The 21616-nt window shown below is 36.3% G+C and overlaps 2 protein-coding genes, 1 long non-coding RNA gene and 1 pseudogene across 6 annotated transcripts; 1 reads left to right on the top strand and 3 right to left on the bottom strand.

The window, feature by feature from the left end:
- Positions 1 to 623: 623 nt before the first annotated feature.
- Positions 624 to 3657, bottom strand: LOC103447690 (LRR receptor-like serine/threonine-protein kinase EFR). Its single transcript, XM_029089311.2, has 2 exons — positions 1107 to 3657; positions 624 to 991 (listed from the first exon to the last, which is right to left on the bottom strand). The coding sequence occupies exons 1-2, from the start codon at positions 3655 to 3657 to the stop codon at positions 624 to 626; spliced, it is 2919 nt and encodes a 972-aa protein (XP_028945144.2).
- On the bottom strand, positions 3443 to 7939 carry LOC114819484 (RHOMBOID-like protein 1; annotated as a pseudogene).
- On the bottom strand, positions 5405 to 20043 carry LOC103422732 (RHOMBOID-like protein 1). 2 transcript variants are annotated; one of them, XM_070807493.1, is made up of 8 exons: positions 19855 to 20043; positions 18387 to 18890; positions 17210 to 17373; positions 16393 to 16556; positions 16041 to 16300; positions 15497 to 15623; positions 15094 to 15224; positions 5405 to 5527 (listed from the first exon to the last, which is right to left on the bottom strand). In XM_070807493.1, the coding sequence occupies exons 2-7, from the start codon at positions 18707 to 18709 to the stop codon at positions 15102 to 15104; spliced, it is 1161 nt and encodes a 386-aa protein (XP_070663594.1). In that variant the 5' UTR covers positions 18710 to 18890; positions 19855 to 20043; the 3' UTR covers positions 5405 to 5527; positions 15094 to 15101. The 2 variants fall into 2 exon arrangements, with proteins under 2 accessions (XP_070663594.1, XP_028944198.1); XM_029088365.2 differs by lacking the exon at positions 5405 to 5527 and having other exon boundaries at positions 14863 to 15224.
- Positions 11335 to 13223, top strand: LOC103424109 (uncharacterized). 3 transcript variants are annotated; one of them, XR_011573342.1, is made up of 4 exons: positions 11335 to 11655; positions 11975 to 12050; positions 12136 to 12207; positions 12458 to 12929. It is a non-coding gene; the product is annotated as an uncharacterized lncRNA (long non-coding RNA). The 3 variants fall into 3 exon arrangements; XR_011573343.1 differs by adding an exon at positions 12967 to 13223 and having other exon boundaries at positions 11351 to 11655; positions 12136 to 12849; XR_003766682.2 differs by having other exon boundaries at positions 11342 to 11655; positions 12136 to 12929.
- Positions 20044 to 21616: the final 1573 nt, after the last annotated feature.

The raw sequence follows: 21616 nt of genomic DNA, 5'->3' as shown, positions 1-21616 counted from the left end.
ATTAACAAATTGTTTGCATCTTTACGCAATCTCCATTAGAAAAGCCACAAGTTTCTCAACCAAGCAAATTGGCATCATAATATCCAAAGGGTGCAAATAAGCCTTTTCTCGTTTTTTTTTTATTTTCTTTGAAAAAACACCAAGAAGCAGGTAGCTAGCACCATCACTATGTCTGTCCAAACATCAAATGCCCCTTTCGTCAGCTAATCTTCTTTTCTTGGAACTCTTTAGACTTGCAATTGAGATTAGGAAATAGCACTTTGATTTTCGAAAACACCTTACACTGATAGTGGTCAAGTATGATAGGAAACTCAAATCACCATCTTTACCGCTTCCAAGATTTTATTGAATCTTGAGGGTCTTGAGGTTATGAATCTTTCGAAAATTTGGTATCTGTCAATGTGTATATTCAACAATTTCATGGCATGAACTAGACTATAATCGATGTGCATATTACACAAAAATACCAAGTACAAGAAGTAGTAAACACTATTCACACAATGAACCTCATTGGTGATTATTTACATTGCAAACTTCCACACCTACTATGGTAACGAAAAAGCTAGACTTCTCAGGCAAAACATGAAATTTCTCTGATCACAAAAGCGCATAAAAAAGAGTTTCTATCCAAGAAAAGTATTCCTAATGGAATGAAGTTCAGATGCAGCATCATTGATATTCTTTAGTCGATCTGTTGCGGATTCAGCAGAACAAGCAATTCCAATTCTAAATATTGAACTCAAGCACACCTCAACTTTATGAATTCTCGCACTACATTGATTGGGATTCTCGTTCGTGCCTCCTTGAAGAAGTGGTGTGTCTGCAATCTCAGTAACTCGCTCGGGGAGAGCCATCTTGACAAAATTATGAAGGTTCAAGCTATTACCAAACATGTTGTCAGTGGGTCTCTTCCCTGTAAACATCTCCAACAAGAGAATGCCAAAGCTGTAGACATCACCACTCATTGACACCTCACTCCCCATGCCATACTCTACAATTCAAACATCACATTTGTGTATAAATGGTTCAGTTTAAATTTTTTAAATTCAATACTCCAAAATAAAAAAGGAAATATAATGAAGTGTATATCTAACATATATATATACCTGGAGCTGTATAACCAACTGTTCCTCTTATTCCAACAGAACTTGTCTGACTCTGAATTGTTGCAACATTACTCCTTACTTGTGAGAGAAACCTTGCTAATCCAAAGTCAGAAACATGGCCAGTCAATTCGTTGTCCAAGAGAACGTTGCTTGGCTTGAGATCACAATGAACTACTGGCATTTCACAATGATTATGAAAATAATCAAGTGCACAAGCAACACCAATGGCAATTTCTAGCCTCTGAAGAAGACTTAACTTTTTGGGTACATGATCTCTTAACTTTTCAGTTCCAGTAGGTGGATGTAGCCACTCCTCTAAGCTCCCGTTGTCCATGAACTCATAAACTAGAGCCTTGAAATCATTACCATGAAAATCAACACTTGAGCACACAGTTATAATCTTGACGAGATTTCGGTGCCTAATATTTCTCAAAGCTTCACATTCGGCTATGAAACTCCTCGAAGCTCCATGGCGTAACAAGTTAAACACCTTCACAGCAACAAGTTGAGCTTTATCATCATCATCAAGAACTCCCTTATACACAGACCCAAAACTACCAACACCAATTAAATTAGCCTCTGAGAACCCGTCAGTAGCTTTGAGCAGAGTAGCATATGACACTTGCAAAATAGTGTTCCCCAAAGTGCTCAATGAAATTTCTTTCCTTTTCTTCCTTGATGAACAAAGAAAGAAATAGGAGAACACCATGGCTATTCCTAGAAGAGCAAGTCCAAATACTAAAGGGAGTATTAGTTTCAAGCTACAAGACAATCTTCTTTTCTTGGTCTCTTTAGACTTGCACTTGGGAAGCTTTAAATTAGCAACAAGGCTGCACAGATTAGTGTTGCCAACAACTGAAATAGCACTCGCATTTTTGAAAATACCTCCAGTTGGTACCACTCCCCAAAATTGATTGAATGATAAGTTCAGATTATTCAGGATTCTAAAGCCTTCTAAGAAATGTGGAATTTCACCTGAAAAATTATTGCGAGAAAAGTCTAGATCTTGAATCCCTCTCACTGAACTCATAGACAAAGGAATGGACCCGTTGAAGAAGTTTCCTTGCAAATGCAGGACTTCTAAACTCTCACAACCACCAAGGCTACTAGGGAGTTCTCCAGATAACATGTTATCAGAAAGATACAGTTCACTTAGACTATGGACATTCCCAACCTCCAGGGGAAGGGAACCTGTGAAGAGGTTATTAGACAAGTCCAAAGAAATCGATAGGGAGGAGAGTCTAAAAACTTGTTTGGGTATTGTGCCATTAAGAAGGTTATAAGAAAGATTCAACAATTGCAACCCATGGCATTCCCCCAGACCTAAAGGAATGCTGCCCTCAAGATAATTTTCATCCAACATAAGATGGAATAACTTGGTTAAATTTCTTAAGGATGACGGAATATTTCCTGATAATTTGTTCTTGAAAATTTCTAATACTCCAAGGTTTGAAAGCTTACCCATGTCAGAGGGGATGTTACCTGTGAAGCTATTATTCCCCCAAACCAACATTTCCAAGCTCACCAGATTCCCAATCCCAGATGGGATGCTTCCATATATTTGGTTATTTTGAACCCAAAACATTTCAAGTTTGGTTGAGAGATTGGATATTGACATGGGCAATGTCCCTCCAAAATTGTTGTTGTTAATAATCAAATTTTTTAACTGCGTGGCATTGGTCAAGTCCGAGAGAAAACTTAAGTCATCATCTTTACCGCTTCCAATATTATTTACTTGAACGTTGAAATGCCAGAGGTTGTGAAGCTTTTGGAGATTCGGTACCGGTCCGATTAGGTTGTTACTCCCAACGTCAAATGTCCCAACACTTGTGACGTTGAATATTGAGGGAGGTATGGACCCAGTGAGTTGGTTTGAGTTGACGTTGAAGACTTCGAGATGAGGAAGAGTTTTGCCAATATCTGATGGAATACTCCCTCGAATTTGGTTAATTTGCATGGAAAATGTATCAAGAGAAGAGAGGTTATAAATGGAGGAAGGGATGCTACCAGACAACTGATTTAACCCCAATCCCAAGAAGGTTAATTTTTTCAATTGGCCTAGAGAACTGGGGATGTTTCCCATCAAGTTATTACTAAAAAGACTTAGTGCCCGGAGAGACGAAAGGTTCCCTAAGGAAGGAGGGACCTGTCCCGTTACATTATTTTCTTCCAATACAAAGATTTGCAGTTTCGACAACAATCCAATTTCTGAAGGAATTTTACCTACCAACATGTTGCGACTGAAATCCACATTGATAAGGTTGAAGCAATATGATATACTGTGTGGAATACTGCCACTAAACGAGTTATCGTCTAATCGCAATACCTGCAATCTACGCAAATTCCCAATTTGTGGAGGAATTTCATGACTGAAGCTGTTGTTTATCAGCCCCAGCTGCCTTAAAAAACTTAGATTTCCTATGTTTGGGGATAGTTTCCCTACCAGATTTTGAGATTGCAGGTCCAGCTTAGTGACCCTTTGGCGATGTCGTCGGCTGCACGTCACACCATGCCACATGCAAAAGTGCGTGGATTCATTCCAGGAGCTCATCACGTTGTAAGTATTGAGATCTTGCTTTATTTGAGCTTTGATGGCAAGCAGCGCCAACCTATCCGTCGCATTCCCTCCGAGTCCCAATTGCAGGGAGCTACAACAGCAAATAAACACTGCACTGAAAAGCAAGTATATTAAGATTAATTTCAAAACCAAAACCCCCATTCCTGATCTGGTTAACTATATAAGTAGAGAGAGAAGCAGAAAGAAATAGAGAGATGGTTGTTGAGTTGTGAATTTGGTGAGTTCCATTTGTTGCTTGACAAGGAACTTTATAGAGGATAGGATCATAGGAGGAACTTACACGACAGTTTCTGGTTCTTGAAATTCAAATATGAAAAGGAATAAGTCCAAGTAAATGATAACAACTTCGGCTTGTTTTTTTAGACGACTTCACTAGCCTACTTCCACTACTGGGACCTATTGTCTGGCACTTTCGGTACGCCAAGGACCAAGACCATTAGAGCACCTTGACTCCAGAAGCTGACTGGAAACATTTGGCAACCATCCAAAATGAAAAAAACAAATACATGGAATCCTATAGTTTGGTTACATCAGACGTCACGCTGGTGTCAATATGAAAGTTACCTTGCTAGGCGACCCTAGCTATGAACGGAAATTTTGAAGTGTCTACATTTTTTGAGGGGCTGGACTGTGACATTGCTGATTTTCTCACAGTTCCCCTAAAGTACCATTGCAAGAAAGCTTGGTGTGGATGCAACCTTTCTAAAAATTGTAACAGTTACTAGTGAGATCAAGCTTTCTTAATTTTTAAACTTCATGGGGGCTCGAGACTCGAGCATTGATTGAAAATTGTAACATGAAGGTTTAAGTCCCCATTAAAGAACAATATGTCAGTACAAAACCAATTTATAGTACTAGCAAAGTACATTGTAGAAACAATTTCCTGACTCAGAATTTCGTGAGTCATTTCTTAAATTACGTTTCTTGAAGGCATTAGATTAAACGGCATGCCAAACTAGAGCGACTGAATGCAACCATGATCGTATTAATAAGCAAGCACTTCTATCTATCAAATATTAAGGCGGAAGTTAATTTACCACACAATAAATATTTTGTGACTTGCAATTCCATTTTGACATAGGGACACAGCTCAAATAATGACACCAGGAACAGTGATTGTTTAGATTGACCCCTCGAAAAAGAGTAACCAGGCCAAGAGTATACCTGTCAAAAACATGACGACTGTTAGAAAATGCCTGCATATTCTAATACTACGTAGATACGAGGAAAATGAACTTTTATTTCCAATAACAAAACAACAACCTGCCAACACATACAACCCAAAACAACAAAGTAGAAGCCGTTATCAACAAAGTGACCAATTAGTACTACACAGAGAACAGCAATAACACAATGCCTTCTCCAAACCATTCTGATCAGAAACAAGCAGGTACAGAGACTATTCACAATGACAATAATGAAGACATATTACAGGACACATGATATCTACATATCTACACAAAATCCAGTTCTCTGATTTGATAAAAAAAAAATTGTGCACGCGCCAACTGTGGCTACCAGATTCTCATGCAGGGAATCGATTAGGTTCATGAGGTCAAAAAATTAAATCAGAGATCGAGGAGGAGCTTACCCAACAATCAATAGTATCAAGGAAAGGACCCACAATACATATTGATACGTATTGTGTTTAGATTTAACTGGAGTACTAACACGTCCAGGGGGAGCATTTCGTTGGGTTAAACTGGGGGCGGATCAAAAACAAAAATCCAAGAAGAAATCCGGAGACAAATCCTCCAATATGAGCAAAGTTGTCCACGTGTGGTAGAATTCCCACTGCTAAGTTTATTATGATGATGAAAAGGAGAGTAAGCAATGCTGCTAACTGTGGATAGAAATCTGAAACTGTAAGATCAAACGGGTCGTGCACATACTATAAAGAGGTGCATCGTTGAGTATACAGAAACTTTATTTACCTTATTTACATACATTGTCCAATTTGATATGAGCTCTGAAAGCATGCTTCCGAGTAAACCAAAAAGTGCACCAGAAGCACCAACAGAAATACCATATTGAATAATAAGAGCTGAAAGCAAACTCCCACCAAAACCAGACATGAGATATAGGAAACCAATTCGAACTGCAGAAGAACAAATCAGAAAAACATTAGAATTTCAAACCAATTAGTTAAAACAGTTCATCAAAATTGTACATGATGTACAGATGTAGATCAGCATCAAACTATTATTTTTTCAATCTTTTCAAATAGACGGCATCTCAAAACATTTCAAAATGAGGCGCTATGTCTAAATGTACAGGATATCCAAAACAATCCTTGTTCCCACAAATGTGATGGAAAACTGAAATAATCTCTCAGCTTCTGTTTCAAGCAATTTTATTCTATAAAATGAAATACTATGTCTAAAACTAAAGTTTGAACCCCATCTTCGGTGTATAAACTCTTTTCTTTGCTCACCGCTGAATAAAACGTCCTCTTGTTTCCATCAAACCTAGCAACATACTGGTGAAAGTTATAATGCAACCAGCACTACATGACCACTACTCTAGGATTACAATTCAATAAACAAATGCATAGAAATCCTCTGTAGATTAATCACAAGGTAGCTGAAACCATCCGGAAAGTGTTTCTCTTCTAGATTTATGAAAGAAGTTTTGCACTTGGTAACTAATTTATTATTCTACAATTTATGTCGTGTGCTTCATCTTTTACTACAAACATTTATGGATGTGGCTATACATGCATGATAACATACATGAAGCTAAAAATCCAGATGCATACCAAAACCAAATTCTTGCTCAAGCCGAATTCCAATGAATACAAGACTCAGCATATTGGCAAGCATGTGGAAAACTCCAGCATGTAACCACATAAATGAGATCAGCTGCCATCCCTGGTGTCGATGAACCACTCTCTGCACGTCTAGAGCACCCATCTTTTCTAACCTTCAGGATGAAAACACATGAGAAACAAGTTAGATACTTAGATGTGCAGCTGAGACCTATTGACCCTTACGGGGCATGTCTATAGCTCTTATTTCCAAACAGATGATAGCTCCCTCGCCCTTGTAGTGCTACTTTTAGCAGTTATAGACTTTGGATGATACATACTGAAATGAGCACATTAAACAGCTTTAAAGAATGACAAACAAGTCCTTGAAGAACGCATACCCGCTCTTACCAGAGATATTAGGACAAACAATTTCATTTTTCCATAATCATTCTACCATTGACCTCACAGACCAAGGAAAGTCGAACGAAAATTTTGAAACTAAATCTCTAAAGGAACACTACTGTAAAACTTTAACCCTGTAACATATTACAGGGGACATTTTGGTTAACGTATCAATCTAGTCAAGCCAAGTAGTTCGCTACTTGCAACTCTTCAAGCACCCTTCTTCTTTGTTCAAGCATTTTCGATATGCCGACATCAAATACACATCAAGCATTGCCTGAATGTCACTAAATACATAAACCCTCATTACCCGTCAACCTCCTTTAAGTTTCTCAACTAGTCGTAGATTCGCTTCTATATTCACTAGGGTTCCCAAGTCCAACATTGATTAAAAGCAGAATTACATCAAGCTTCATGCAGTTCAACTATTTTCTTTACAAACATATGTAATATAACCAAAATTCTAAATCCATCATAAAATTTACCGAAAAAACGGTAAAAACATAACTTTCACAATTACTCTTACCTAAAAAAGTCTCAACCTTGATTGATCCCACTCTAATTTCACAACAAAACCAATCCAACTATCCAACCCTCCTCATCATAGTTTCACCAAAAACATACAAACGAGATCAACTTACATGAAACGGGTTCGCGGCCACTCCGGCAGTTCCCCACAATCCACAACTAAAATTTTCCAAATTTCCACACGTAAATACCCAATAAATCCCAAAACACAAATTCAATCGAAAACTCCAAATCCCAACGCATAAAAGAGTGAAAGCTTTACATGGTTTTCCTTGAAGGGCTGAAAGGAGAGGCGGCCGAGGAATCGACCAATGCAAGTGTCGGAGTTCTTGGGGCAATCGTTCACGACCATGGTCACCACAAAAACCACAATGTTGGCCACCACAATCGACGGCACCAGCCATGACACCCACCTCTTCAACGGGCTGTAGTCGCTGAACGACCGCCGCGGCGTCGTCGTCTCCGGAGGCTGTCCCGCCGGGTGCACAACTCAAAAACAACAATTGGTAAAATATAGGGACTTGGATTGTCTGCCCTCCTAGTTGTGGTGCCCTTCCATGCTCTCCTATTTTGTGCGGTCACGGTTAAGCCACGTCAATATTTTATATTTTTATTATTTTTTATCTTATTATCTTATTAAAAAATTAATATAAAATATTGACGTGGTTTAACCGTGACCGCACAAAATAGGAGGGCATGGAAGGGCACCATAACTAAGAGGGCAGACAATCCAAGTCCAAAATATAGAACCCAACGTACCAAATGAGATTTTAAATTTTAAATTTTAACTTATTATTTTGATTTTTTTTTTTTTGTATTTTAGTTGCAGAGGATGAGCAAACTGTTGTTTGGTTTTGGCCTGAGAAAGGGAAGCCACACGAATGCCCAGTCCAACTTTTCAACATAATACAACTGGGCAAGCGCATAATACACTCTGAATCGGAAGGAGAAGAAGAAACGGTTACAGTGTGTCAAAGTTTGTTACTTTTTGGTGGCCTAAGTTTTCAAATCATGTTCATATGCAATGCAATACTATTTTCTATTTGATACTGTGTGTGTAAACCATCAATTCTATGTTGTGGGGAGGGTCAAATATCTTTAAAGTTAGTGGATTTCTGATTATTCTTAATATTTAAAGTTGGTGGATTTCTGATTATTCTTAAGATACGTACATCAGATTCCTGTTCCGTCAGTTCCTAACATCCTCAAATATTACGTATGATAATGTATTAAAGTTTGGTGACGATCCAACGGTCTGATCGTCAATTCATATTTTGATCAAGTAATGTCTCATAGTGAAAATTAGGTTCAAACGATCAAATCACGTCATATGAATATTAAATACAAAATCAGGACATCTAATTGATCTTAGAAAGACATTGTTGGCCCACTGGCCACCCGCCACCATACGCACCTCCGAGAGTGGCGGTTTCAGCGAATTGAAACCCAATTTTTCGACTAACTCCAAAAATTACTAAATTTCACAAAAATGTAGATCTCAATGAGTAAAGTAAGTTTCATATCTGTGGCCAAATCCAATTTGGCTGGGAAAAGCCTCAAATTCACTCAAACCCGCCGGAAACCCTAAGATGGGTATTCTTCGATTATATTTCCTCGATGCTCCAACGCCCCTACAATTGATTGGGTCTTGTTCTTGGGTCCAAGGGGAGTTGATTCAGGATGCTGGTGGGTGGTGAAACTAGCCGGAATGGCCGAATCGCCGTCAAATCTCCATGGGTCACCCGCACGGGTTTACATGGTTTTGGACTTAAATATCCTCAAATTTGGGTGGAGATGAAAGATGGGAAATCACTGAGTGTTTTGCAGGTGTTGGATGGTGGTGATTCAACGAAAAAAATGGCAAAATTCTCCAGAATTAAACCAGCTTGATCGTGGTGCACGGGTCGACAAAATGGAGTGGGAATTCCCTTTCCTCATTGGCTGATGGCCTTCTTTTTTTTTTTCTTTTTTTTTCCCCATTCTGATTGGTCCCTCACTCTCTTATCTCCTTGGTCCCTTTCCCACAAGGTGGGAGTTTTAAAATAAATTTAAAATCTATAATTTAGTAACAACTTTAAATGTCCGTAACTATACCGTTAAAACCCGGACTCCCAAATAGCTTGCGCCTATGTGCTCGTGGTTTCGAGATCTATTTGAAAACATTACTTGTGACCTCGAAAGGTCAATGAATCTTAAAGATTAATTACGAAAATTCAAACCCGATAACTATTCGATTTAATTCCCAAAATTTACGGAATTAAAATTAAGTAATAAAAATAACGTAAACGTGAAATACGAATTTAAATTACGAGATACATAATGAATAGTGAAATTCCGGGGACGAGATTTCACATAGTGTCTCTTTCTTGGTCCAGTTTCATAAATAATGCCTAGTTATTGATCCACTTTCATAAATAGTGCCTAGTTATTGATCAACTTTCATAAATAATGTCTAGTTCTTGGTCATGGTTCATAAACATTGTCTAGTTCTTACTCCAGTTTCATAAATAGTATATAGTCCAGTTCATAAATAGTTTCCACTTATTGATTTAGTTTTTGAAATAATGCCTAATTCTTGTTTTCGTTCATAAATAAAGTCTACTTATTGGTCAAGTTTCAAAAATAATGTCTACTTATTAGTCTAGTTTCATGAATAGTGTCTACTTATTGGTCAAGTTTTATAAATAATGTCTACTTATTAGTCTAGTTTCATGAATAGTGTCTACTTATTGGTCAAGTTTTATAAATAGTATTTAATTCTTGGTTCAGTTTCATAAGTTTTGAAGCTTAGACCCTTTTTTGTTCCGCAAAAACACTCATTGCGCCAAAAAGGATGAACCCATAAGTGACCCTTTAGATCAAAACCTTGAAGGGTTTGAGAACTTTGAGTTTTAATGATAAGGACAAAATAAAGGGTAAAGTAAATAGTACTAGGATTGACTTTTTAGTGTAAAAATGTGGTTTTTCGTTAAAGTGAACAGTACCGGGTGCTTTTCGTTAAAGTTCCCTATTTAAAAAGCTATTTTCAATTACCAAATTAAAATTTTCTCACATTTTTTACATACCTACAATAATAAAAGTAGCTCTCCATCCAATTTCTTAAGCTTGGGTGTCATCTTAGAGAAATTTTTTCTTGCGCCCGTAACACAAATGATATACCATATGTTATTATGTAAGTAGTGAGAAATTTTATGTTTATGTTATTAATTTTTTAACACAAGAATCTCACATCTTGTATAGAGACACTTGGTGCAACATCCCGTGTTTCGAACATATTGAAAAATCTCTCATCATCATGACTACTATTAGGAAATAACACCACAAAATTAAAACTGGGGAATATAATTCAATTTGAAGTCTTTTTATTATTCTAAGCAAAAATAAAAAAATAAAAAAAATAAAAATGTATTAATGTAGCTGCAAGAAAAAAGTGAAGTGTGAAAAGGGGGGGGGGGTTGGGAGTGGGAGTGGGAGTGGGACGCCCATTGCAAGTTGGTTTTTCATTTTTCATTTTTATTTTTTATGCTTTTGTCGTTATTATTATATAAAGTTAGTAGGTAATTTTTTATTAAAATATAAAGATTTGAAGCTCGTTTCATTAGTCTTGCTATTTAAAAATTGTAACTATTACTGGTGAGATCAAATTTTCTTAATTTTTAAACTTCATGAAGGCTCAAGTATCTATCTAGCAAGAGAATTTCAAAACTATAGACGTATCCAATTATTAACATCTCCCATACCATATTTTGCCATTCAAACATCATAAAATATTATTAGCAAATTGAGAACAAAATAGTTGAATTATGCAAAATTAACAACAACAAAAAAAAGGGATATTGTGGAGAGGATGTGAATTACTTAAGTCTAAAGAAGGGGAGGAAATTGCATGAACAGTGTTTGTGAGGAATTTCAGTTTATTTACGGCCATGCCATCGGTGTAAAAAAAATAAAAAAAATTCGAAGGGACGCGTGTTGGTCATCGTGAAGAGGGAAGGAGAAGCTAAGCTTTGTCCAGTTACTTCTATTCACCGATCTCAGAAGGGGAGCCCCCTCTTCGCTCTCTCTCTCTCTCTCTCTCCTTCTCTACTGGAAAATCCATAATTTTTCATCTTCCTCTGCTTTTCCTTTCTCTCCGCTCCCCATATCTCTCTCCGTGGAGCCTACAAACCAAGTAGTGACGGTCGACAAGCTTCAAACATGGCGGATGCGTACTGGAGGTACAGCGACGGTTGACAACCGCCGCCGTCGTCGACGAATTCAGCCATCGAAAAAGCATCCTCCCTCTGATTACAGTATGTTGAATTCCTCAAATTTCCCTTTATTTGGGTTTTCTCTCTCCTTTTTGCCTTTGATTGGGGTTTGTAAAATGGGGTTCTTGGGGAATTTAGGGGAATTTATTGAATTAAATTAGAATAAACATGCTGGTGCTAATTCCCTCTTTGTTTGCTCTAATTCTTTATCAGCAAATAGAGAAAATCCTTTCATTTATTTGTTAAGACGATTCGGGACTAAGCGTTTTTTAATATTGTAGAAATCCATATCATACTAATTAGAAACATACTGATGCTATTTGATACGCACGCATCATATATATTATATATACCATTGCAGGAAGATGTTCAACGAATGGTGGATACTGGTTTGAAGGCATATAAATTTTCCATCTCATGGTCAAGACTTATCCCAAGTATGCATGTTCACCAAATTATAACTCAGATTAAACAAAACAAGTAGCTTTCACACTTAAACAATAATCGGTTTGTTTCTCTCAGACGGAAGAGGACCTGTCGATCCAAACGATGTAAGATATTACAACAATCTTATTGATGAACTGATCAGCCCAGGTTACAGTCTATCTAAATTATGTTTCTACGGTTCCCTGCTTATACTATTAAAGAAAGAAAATATCACTTAGTGTTAATAATTTAGTAACTATATTACTTATTATTAAGAATTTAGTAGCTATATTACTTATTATTAATAATTTAGTAGCTATAGTGATCTACAATTCTTTATGTTAATAATTAATTAAGTTGTTTGTTTCAACCAAGAATCGAACCACATGTTACTTTACACTACAGTTATCTCCCACAGGCACTTGACAATGAGTGTGGGGGATGGGTTAGTCGAAAAAATATGTTAGTTCCTAACATTTATGGGTGAGTTTTAAATGGGACATGCAGAAAATGGGATTTGCGATGATCATGATGAAACATTTTTGTGGATGTAGAAAAGACTTCACTGCATCTGTAGATACACGCTTAAAAATTTTTGAGGATAGAGTTTTGCATTGGACTACAATGAATGAGCCTAATGTTTTTATACTTGGAGGTTAAGATATTGGATTTCTTTCGCCACAGTGATGTTCAGCTCCATTTGGTGTCAACTGTTCTAGAGGTAACTCCTCAACCAAGCCGTACATGGCAGCTCATAATATCATGTTATCTCATGCATCAGCTGCTAGATTGTACAAGATAACGTACCAGGTAATTGTCAAACTTTCACTGTCAAGGGCTTCAAGAACTTTTATCTTTGTGATAATTAATTATATACAATCAACTTATTAGTCTTCTGTCCTTAAACACATAATACTCTTGATACAGTTGATGTCTCACAAATTAAGAAGAGAGAATTGAGAGAAGAAAAAAAAGGCAAATTAAGAGGGAAGAAGAATAACTTTACTGGTTTTGTGACTATCATCATTCTTTCATATTTTGTTTTTATGTGTTATGCACGGGCTTGCATGTATCTTTTTAATTTTGTACACACTCCGAATGGTGTTTTGACTTTAACGGTCTAACCCTACCACTAGAGGGAACTAGGGTATCACTCCCCTATGAAATTAAAAAAAAAATTCGCATGTCGATATTGTTGGGGCCACTGTCTTTACTGCATTATCTTTGTTGAAGGAATCTATACAAACACAAAAAGAAAAAGTGAGGAAAAGTGCAACATCGCCTTCTATCACTGGTTGGACTCCTAAATTGTCGATTAAATCCTCTAGTAAAAAATGATCTTCATGGCTAAATCAGTATTTAAACAAAGCGAGTGAATACTATAATCTCCAACCAAGATGCCAGCACATGGTTCCCTATGTTAATAGGTGTCACCGAGAGGAGGTAGTTCAGCATGTTAAATGGAAGCAAAGGAGAAAGATGAAGTAGCAAACCTATACGTTGAACAAACACCAAAAGAAGAAAACGAAAGATCATTCCATGGAGAATAACGAAAACCACAAATGCAAGAATATAAGCTCAGATCAATTTTTTTTGTTTTTATATAACAGATGCATCAACTAACAGAATTTTAATATAATAAGATTTAAAAAATGTGGGGTTTATGTAGAAAATGTAAGGTGTATGTTGAGAATGTGGGGTATGAGGTTATTATGGGAAAGTATGTGGTGTTTGTTAAGAAAATTTTTAGTTGAAAAAACAATGTGGGGTGTATTAAGGATGTGATGTTTATTCAACAAGATGTGGGGTGTAAATATAATAAGTCTAAAGAAAATTGTTTTCAATAAATGTTTTTAAGAAATGTTTTGCGAAATGATGGATTTTTTTTAATAGAATACCAAACAGACTCTTAGATTTCCTATGCATGGGGATGGAAACCCTTTTCGATCCTAGCTCCAATTTTGTGACCCTTGGTTGATGCCGTCGACTGCATGTAACGCCCTGCCACCGGCTAAAGTGAACGGAATCATTCCCGGAGTTGAGTACATTATTAGGTTCTTTGCTGATTTGGGCCTTGATGGCTAGCAGTGCCAACCCATCGTCTTCGTTCCAGGTTGCAAATGTGTGGAGCTCCCACAACAAACAAATATTGCATTGAAAAGTATGTATGTTAAGTTAAGATCAAATTGAAAAGTGTCGATCGAGTTGCTTCCGAGCACCATTTGAACGAAAGCGGGCAACGGCACTCAGGCAAAGGCTTTCCTTTTCAAATCCGCATATAATTCTTACAGAATTATTAAAAGCGGCTCAATATATCAAACTCATTTTGTAGAAACGTATGACTCACACTTTTAGTGAACTCATGATAGTGTAGCACTAGTGTTATAGGTATTAAACTCAGGCAACCGGATTCTTATATATATATATATATATATATATATGTATGTATGTATATTACACTCACTCAAACTATTGTAAAAGGCTTACTGTTCAATAAAGATAAGAAATTAACGGAAATCCATATTTGTTTTGTTATCCAATTGTTATCCAATAAATTGATGAATGTTATTCAGTTAAATGCTAAAATACTGACAATGTTAATTATATGGTTAAACGAATTTTTATTTAGTTGATTGTTTTTTTAAAGTTGATTGATGAACCAAAAAGTAGACATATCACATATGTCCTATCATCTTACAACATTGCAAAATTAGGGGGAGAGCCGAGAAGGTAGAGAGCAAATATCCGACCAAGAGGATCCGTCACATCCCACATTCAACAAACTTGGGTATGGTGAGTAAATTGCGCGTTTAAGTAGTTGGATATGGTGAATAAATTTCATAGTTTCGGAATGAGTTTCAAGTTTCAACTGTCATGAATAGTAGAAAAAGAGATACAAGGGCAGTAAAAGAATGAAAAGAATAATGACAATGATAACCATTGCTTGGTGAATACACAAGACTATTTTTACCCAACAAAAAACAAAAGAGAAAGAATACTTCCTATATGAATGAAGCATATCAATCAACATTCTATCAACTCTGAAATCTGTACATGTATGGTCAACTGCAAAGCTCAGCACATAGCTGCTGAGTCCGGGAGGGGCTGGGATCCGACAACGAATATGTTCCATTTCTACCGTTGCTTACGCACGTTAAGTTCAGCTGATTCCCTATCTGGCTCGACTGCAAGATTGGTGCATATATGCATATAAAGAACAATATGTCAGTACAAAATCAAATTATAGTACTAACAAAGTACATTGTAGAAGCAATTTCCTGACTCGGAATTTCGTGAGTCATTTCTTAAATTACACTTCTTTAAGGCATTAGATTAAACGGCATGCCAAACTAGAACGACTGAATGCAACCATGATCATATTAATAAGCAAGCACTTCTATCCATCAAATATTAAGGCGGAAGTTAATATGCACAAAAAAGAAGTACAGCATATTACCAAACAATAAATATTTTGTGACTTGCAATTCCATTTTGACGTAGGGACACAGCTCAAATAATGACACCAGGAGCAGTGATTGTTTAGATTGACCCCTCGAAAAAGAGTAACCAGGCCAAGAGTATACCTGTCAAAAACATGACGACTGTTAGAAAATGCCTGCCACGCAGATACGAGGAAAATGAACTTTTATTTCCAATAACAAAACAACAAAGTACTGCCAACACATACAACCCAAAACAACAAAGTAGAAGCCGCTATCAAAAAAGTGACCAATTAGTACTACAGAGAGAATAGCGATAACACAATGCCTTCTCCAAACCATTCTGATTAGAAACAAGCATATACAAAGACTATTCGCAATGACAATAATGAAGACATATTACAGGACACATGATATCTACATATCTACACAAAGTCCAGTTCTCTGATTTGATAATAAAAAAATTGCACACGTCAACCATGGCTACCAGATTCTCATGCAGGGAATCAATTAGGTTCATGAAGTCAAACAATTAAATTTCAGAGATCGAGGGAAGCTTACCCAACAATCAATAGTATCAAAGAGAGGACCCACAATACATATTGATACGTCTTGTGTTTAGATTTAACTGGAGTACTAACACGTCCAGGGGGAGCATTACGTTGGGTAAGCCATTTAAACTGGGGGCGGATCAAAAACAAAAATCCAAGAAGAAATCCGGAGACAAATCCTCCAATATGAGCAAAGTTGTCCACATGTGGTAGAATTCCCACTGCTAAGTTTATTATGATGATGAAAAGGAGAGTAAGCAATGCTGCTAACTGCAGATAGAAATCTGAAACTGTAAGATCAAAGGGTCGTGCACATACTATAAAAAGAGGTGCATCATTGAGTATACAGAAACTTTATTTACCTTATTTACATACATTGTCCAATTTGATATGAGCTCTGAAAGCATGCTTCCTAGTAAACCAAAAAGTGCACCAGAAGCACCAACAGAAATACCATATTGAATAAAAAGAGCTGAAAGCAAACTCCCACCAAAACCAGACATGAGATATAGGAAACCAATTCGAACTGCAGAAGAACAAATAAAAAAAACATTAGAATTTCAAACCAAATAGTTAAAACAGTTCATCAAAACAACTGTTCATGATGTAGATCAGCATCAAACCTTTTTTTTTTTCAATCTTTTCAAATAGGCAGCATCTCAAAACATTTCAAAATGAGGCGCTATGTCTACATGTACAGGATATCCAAAACAATCCTTGTTCCCACAGATGTGATGTAAAACTAAAATAATCTCTCAGCTTCTATTTCAAGCAATTTTATTCTGTAAAATGGAATACTATGCCTAAAACTAAAGTTTGAACCCCATCTTCGGTGTATAAACTCCTCTTTGCTCACCACTGAATAAAACGCCCTCTTGTTTCCATAAAACCTAGCAACATACTGGTGTAAGTTATAATGCAACCAGCACCACATGACCACTATTCTAGGATTACAATTCAATAAACAAATGCATAGAAATCCTCTGTAGATTAATCACAAGGTAGCTAAAGCCACCCGGAAAGTGTTTCTCTTCTAGATTATGAGAGAAGTTTTGCTCTTGGTAACTAATTTATTATTCTACAATTTATGTCATGTGCTTTATCTTTTACTACAAACATTTATGGATGTGGCTATACATGCATGATAACATACATGAAACTAAAAATCCCGATGCATACCAAATCCAAATTCTTGCTCAAGCCGAATTCCAATGAATACAAGACTCAGCATATTGGCAAGCACATGGAAAACTCCAGCATGTAACCACATACAAGAGATCAGCCGCCATCCCTGGTGTTGATGAACCACTCTCTGCGCGTCCAGAGCACCCATCTTTTCCAATCTTCAGGATGAAAACACATGAGAAACAAGTTAGATATGCAACTGAGACCTATTGACCCTTAAGGGGCATGTCTATAGCTGTTATTTCCAAACAGATGACAGCTCCCCCGCCCTTGTAGTGCTACTTTTAGCAATTATAGACTTTGGATGATGCATACTGAAATGAGCACATTAAACAGCTCAATAGAATGACAAACAAGTCCTTGAAGAATGCATACCTGCTATTACCAGAGATATTAAGACAAAACAATTTCATTTGTCCATAATCATTCTACCATTGGCCTCACAGAGCAAGGAAAGTCGAACGAAAATTTTGAAACTAAGTCGCTAAAGAACACTGATGTAAAACTTTAATCATGTAACACATTACACTGTACATTTTGATTAACATAGCAATCTAATCAAACCAAGTAGTTCACTACATGCCACTCTTCGAGCACCTTTCTTCTTTGCTCAAGCATTATGCCGACATCAAATAAACATCAAGCATTGCCTGAATGTCACAAAATACCTAAAACCCTCATTACCCGTCAAGCTCCTCTTTCTCAACTAATCGTAGATTTGCTTCTATATTCACTTTCCCAAGTCCAACATTGATTAAAAGCAGAATTGCATCAAGCTTCATGTAGTTCAAATATTTTCTTTACAAATATATCTAATATAACCAAAATTCCAAATCCACCAAGCCACAAAATTTACCAAAAAAATTGTAAAAACATACCTTTCACAAAATGTCTCAACCTTGCTTGATCCCACTCTAATTTCACAAAAAAAAATAAAAAATAAACCCCAGTCCAACTATCCAACGCTCCTCATCATAATTTCACCAAAAATACACAAGCGAAAGCAAAACGTGTTCACCGCCACTGCGTCAGTTCCCCAAATTCCACAACTAAAATTTTCAAATTTCCACATGCAAGCATCCAACAAATCCCAGAACACAAATTTCAATCCAAAACTGCAAACCCCAACAAATTTAAACAAAGAGAAACTAATAAAAGAGTGAAGGTTTACGTGGTTGAAGACGGCCCAAGAAGTGGGTTTTCCTTGAAGGGTTGAAAGGAGAGGCGGCCAAGGAACCGACCAATGCAAGTGTCGGAGTTATTGGGGCAATCGTTCACAAACATCGTCACCACAAAAACCACAATGTTGGCCACCACAATCGACGGCACCAGCCATGACACCCACCTCTTCAACGGGCTGTAGTCGCTGAACGACCGCCGAGGCGTCGTCGTCTCCGGAGGTTGTCCCCCAGGGTGCACAACGTTGTCGCTCCGCCGTGGACTCACCACCTTTATCTCTAAGCTGCTCGGCGCAGCAAATTGGCCTCTCTCCATAAAAATCTCCCCTTTTTTCGTTTTATCGTCTTCAATCAAGGATTTTGATTCAGACCCAGAAACCCCATTTGGGTTTTGATTCGAATCTCATCGAAATCAAAATGTGGGACAAAATTGAATGAAATGAGTTTTGAATTTTGCCTCCTTTTTTTTTTTTACTTTTTTCCTACTTTTTGGGGTTCTTTTTTTAAAAGAGGAATTCATCAATTTCCCCCCTAAACTTGTGACTATTGGTCAATTTCCCCCCTTAACTTTAATTTTGGTCAATTTCTCCCCTCAACTTTCATAATTAATCAATTTCCCCCCTCAACTTTAATTTGGCCAATTTTCCCCCTCAACTCTCATAATTAGTCAATTTGCACCCTACTATTAATTTTTTTTTTAATTTTCCATCTATTCTTTTTTTTTCAATCTTTCTAATAATTTCCAACAAAGTACTAAAATTAACATAAACTCACATGCATAATATAGGGTAAAATGTACAAAAGCATAATATAATTAGTATGTGATATGGGTTGATTATAAGAAAAAGTTATGAATCGGGTTTAAAGCATGTAGAAGAAGAAATAATAACAAAAAGACATAATAATCCTAAACTCATGGATCAGACCTATTTCAATAAAATAGGTAATAAAGGAGTCTAAAATTATGAATTGACTCGCCATTTTTGCATTAAAGCTCGATTCTCTGCAATTTACTTGAACTTAGCTTTCACTTTTATAAAGAGAATTGTATTCACATACAAAAATGTACGCATCAATCCTTTTCGTTATCAATTTTGTATAGTAAAAAATCAAATAAAATTACTCTATATTGATTTATTATGACTAATAATACTATCTATGATAAATTATAAAATTCTAAATTTTAATCTATTTGTAATAGGATAAAGATATAGGAAAATGATTAACATACATCTTATTTAGTTTCTTACACACACTTGTTTAATTATGATCAAATTAAAAAATTAATAGTAGGGTGCAAATTGACTAATTATGAGAGTTGATGGGGAAAATTGGCCAAATTAAAGTTGAGGGGGGAAATTGACTAATTATGAGAGTTGAGGGGGGAAATTGGCCAAAATTAAAGTTGAGGGGGGGAAATTGGCCAATAGTCACAAGTTGAGGGGGGGAATTGATGAATACCTCTTTAAAAAATAATTTATGTTTCTTGGGTTGGAGGGGAATGTGAAAGCTTTATGGTTGAGTAGTGTTAGCTTTGTGATTAAGATTTTTCTGGAAAGTGTTTGTGGGATCTGCTTTGGTTTCAAGTTATGAACAAACTGTTCTTTTGGGTACGTAGTCTTGGTTATCTGTGTCTACTTTGTTTTCCTTCTTCTTTTGTTCTTGTTTGATTTTCTTATTAGTAGGTTAATTACATCGCCAGTTTTGTAATTATGCAGATTGTCATGTGGTACCAAGTATTGTTGTTGCCATTTTGCTATTTAAGACCTGTGTAAATTTTTTCGTCAATTTCTATATTTGTTAAGATTTGTTTAATAGCCCATTTGGCACAAGCAATAATGCGCCAAGAGGGTATTCGTGATTTTGAGTGGTAGATTGTTATTGTGAATACAATATTCTTTTTCAACTTAATGCATTCTGGGTTCAAACTCTCTCGTTCTCTTAGTACAAAAAAAAAAAGGAGGGGAATTCGTGAGTCTCTTCTAGCAAGAATTTTAGTTAAAAGGTTATGTTGAAGATGTCTTGCAATTAGTGTTCGAATGTCTTGCATATTAGCTAATTAGTGTTTGTCAATTGTACGAGTTAATTTGAAATAGAAATAAGAATGACACGAAAAGATTAAAGACACTTCTCACCTCCCATTTAATTTACATACTAGGGTAAAAGACTGTTTACCACCCTCATGTTTCGTAGTTTTCAACATTTAGTACATCAAGTTTTTTTCGTCCCAGAGTCATACCTAAAGTGTAAATTTTGGGACAGTCTCATACATCTGTTAGTCAAACTGTTAGTTCTCCTGTTAAGTGATGACGTGGCGCCCTGATTGGACGCCACGTGTCATTAAAAAATAAAAAATGTATTTAAATAAAAATAATATTAAAAATTATTTAAATAAATATTAAAATAATAAAAAAAAAAAATTTCTTCTTCTCTTCTTCTTTTTTTTTTTTTCATCTTCTTCTTCTTCTGGGTTCGATTTCTTTTTTTTTTTTTTCCTTCTTCCTCCTCCTCCTTCTTTTTCTTCCTTCTCCTTCCTCCTCCTTCTTCTCCTTTTTCTTCTTCTTCTGGGTTCGGTTTCTCTTTTTTTTTTTTTTTCTTCTTCTTCTTCTTTTGGGTTCGGTTTCTCTTTTTTTTTTTTTTTTTTTCCTTCTTCCTCCTCCTTCTCCTTCTTCTTCCTTCTCCTTCCTCCTCCTTCTTCTTCTCCTTCTTCTTCTTCCTTCTCCTTCCTCCTCATTCTTCTTCTCCTTCTTCTTCCTTCTTCTTCCTCTTCTTTTCTGGGTTCGGTTTTTTTTTTTTTTTTTTCTGTTTTTTTCCTTCTCCTCCTTCCTTCTTAAGAAGGAAGAAGAAGGAGAAGAAGAATGAGGAGGAAGGAGAAGGAAGAAGAAGAAGGAGGAGGAAGGAGAAGGAAGAAGAAGGAGAAGGAGGAGGAAGAAGAAAAAAAAAAAAAAGAAAAAAAAAAAGAGAGAACCGAACCCAGAAGAAGAAGAAGAAGAAGAAGAAGAAGAAGAAGAAGAAAAAGAAGAAGAAGAAGAAGAGAAGAAGGAAAAAAAAATATTTTATTATTTAAATATTATTTAATATTATTTTTATTTAAATAAATTTTTTATTTTTTTAATGACACGTGGCGTCCAATTAGGGCGCCACGTCATCACTTAACGGGAGAACTAACAATTTGACTAACAGATGTATGACTCTGGGACGAAAAAAACTTGATGTACTAAAT

This window comes from Malus domestica, chromosome 11 (assembly GCF_042453785.1).
Source record: "Malus domestica chromosome 11, GDT2T_hap1".
NCBI classification, from domain to species: domain Eukaryota; kingdom Viridiplantae; phylum Streptophyta; class Magnoliopsida; order Rosales; family Rosaceae; genus Malus; species Malus domestica.
Note: the sequence above shows the minus strand (reverse complement) of the source record. Positions and strands in the feature narration are given on the sequence as shown.

Excerpts from the sequence above, each read along its gene's own strand:
- LOC103447690 (XM_029089311.2), bottom strand. The coding sequence starts at position 3,657 with ATGAGCTCCTGGAATGAATCCACGCACTTTTGCATGTGGCATGGTGTG. Across the intron at positions 992-1,106 it reads AGTTGGTTATACAGCTCCAG|AGTATGGCATGGGGAGTGAG; the intron begins GTATATATATAT and ends TTTGAATTGTAG.
- LOC103422732 (XM_070807493.1), bottom strand. The coding sequence starts at position 18,709 with ATGGAGAGAGGCCAATTTGCTGCGCCGAGCAGCTTAGAGATAAAGGTG. Across the intron at positions 16,557-17,209 it reads TGAGCAAGAATTTGGATTTG|TTCGAATTGGTTTCCTATAT; the intron begins GTATGCATCGGG and ends GTTCTTCTGCAG. Across the intron at positions 16,301-16,392 it reads GGACAATGTATGTAAATAAG|TTAGCAGCATTGCTTACTCT; the intron begins GTAAATAAAGTT and ends TTCTATCTGCAG.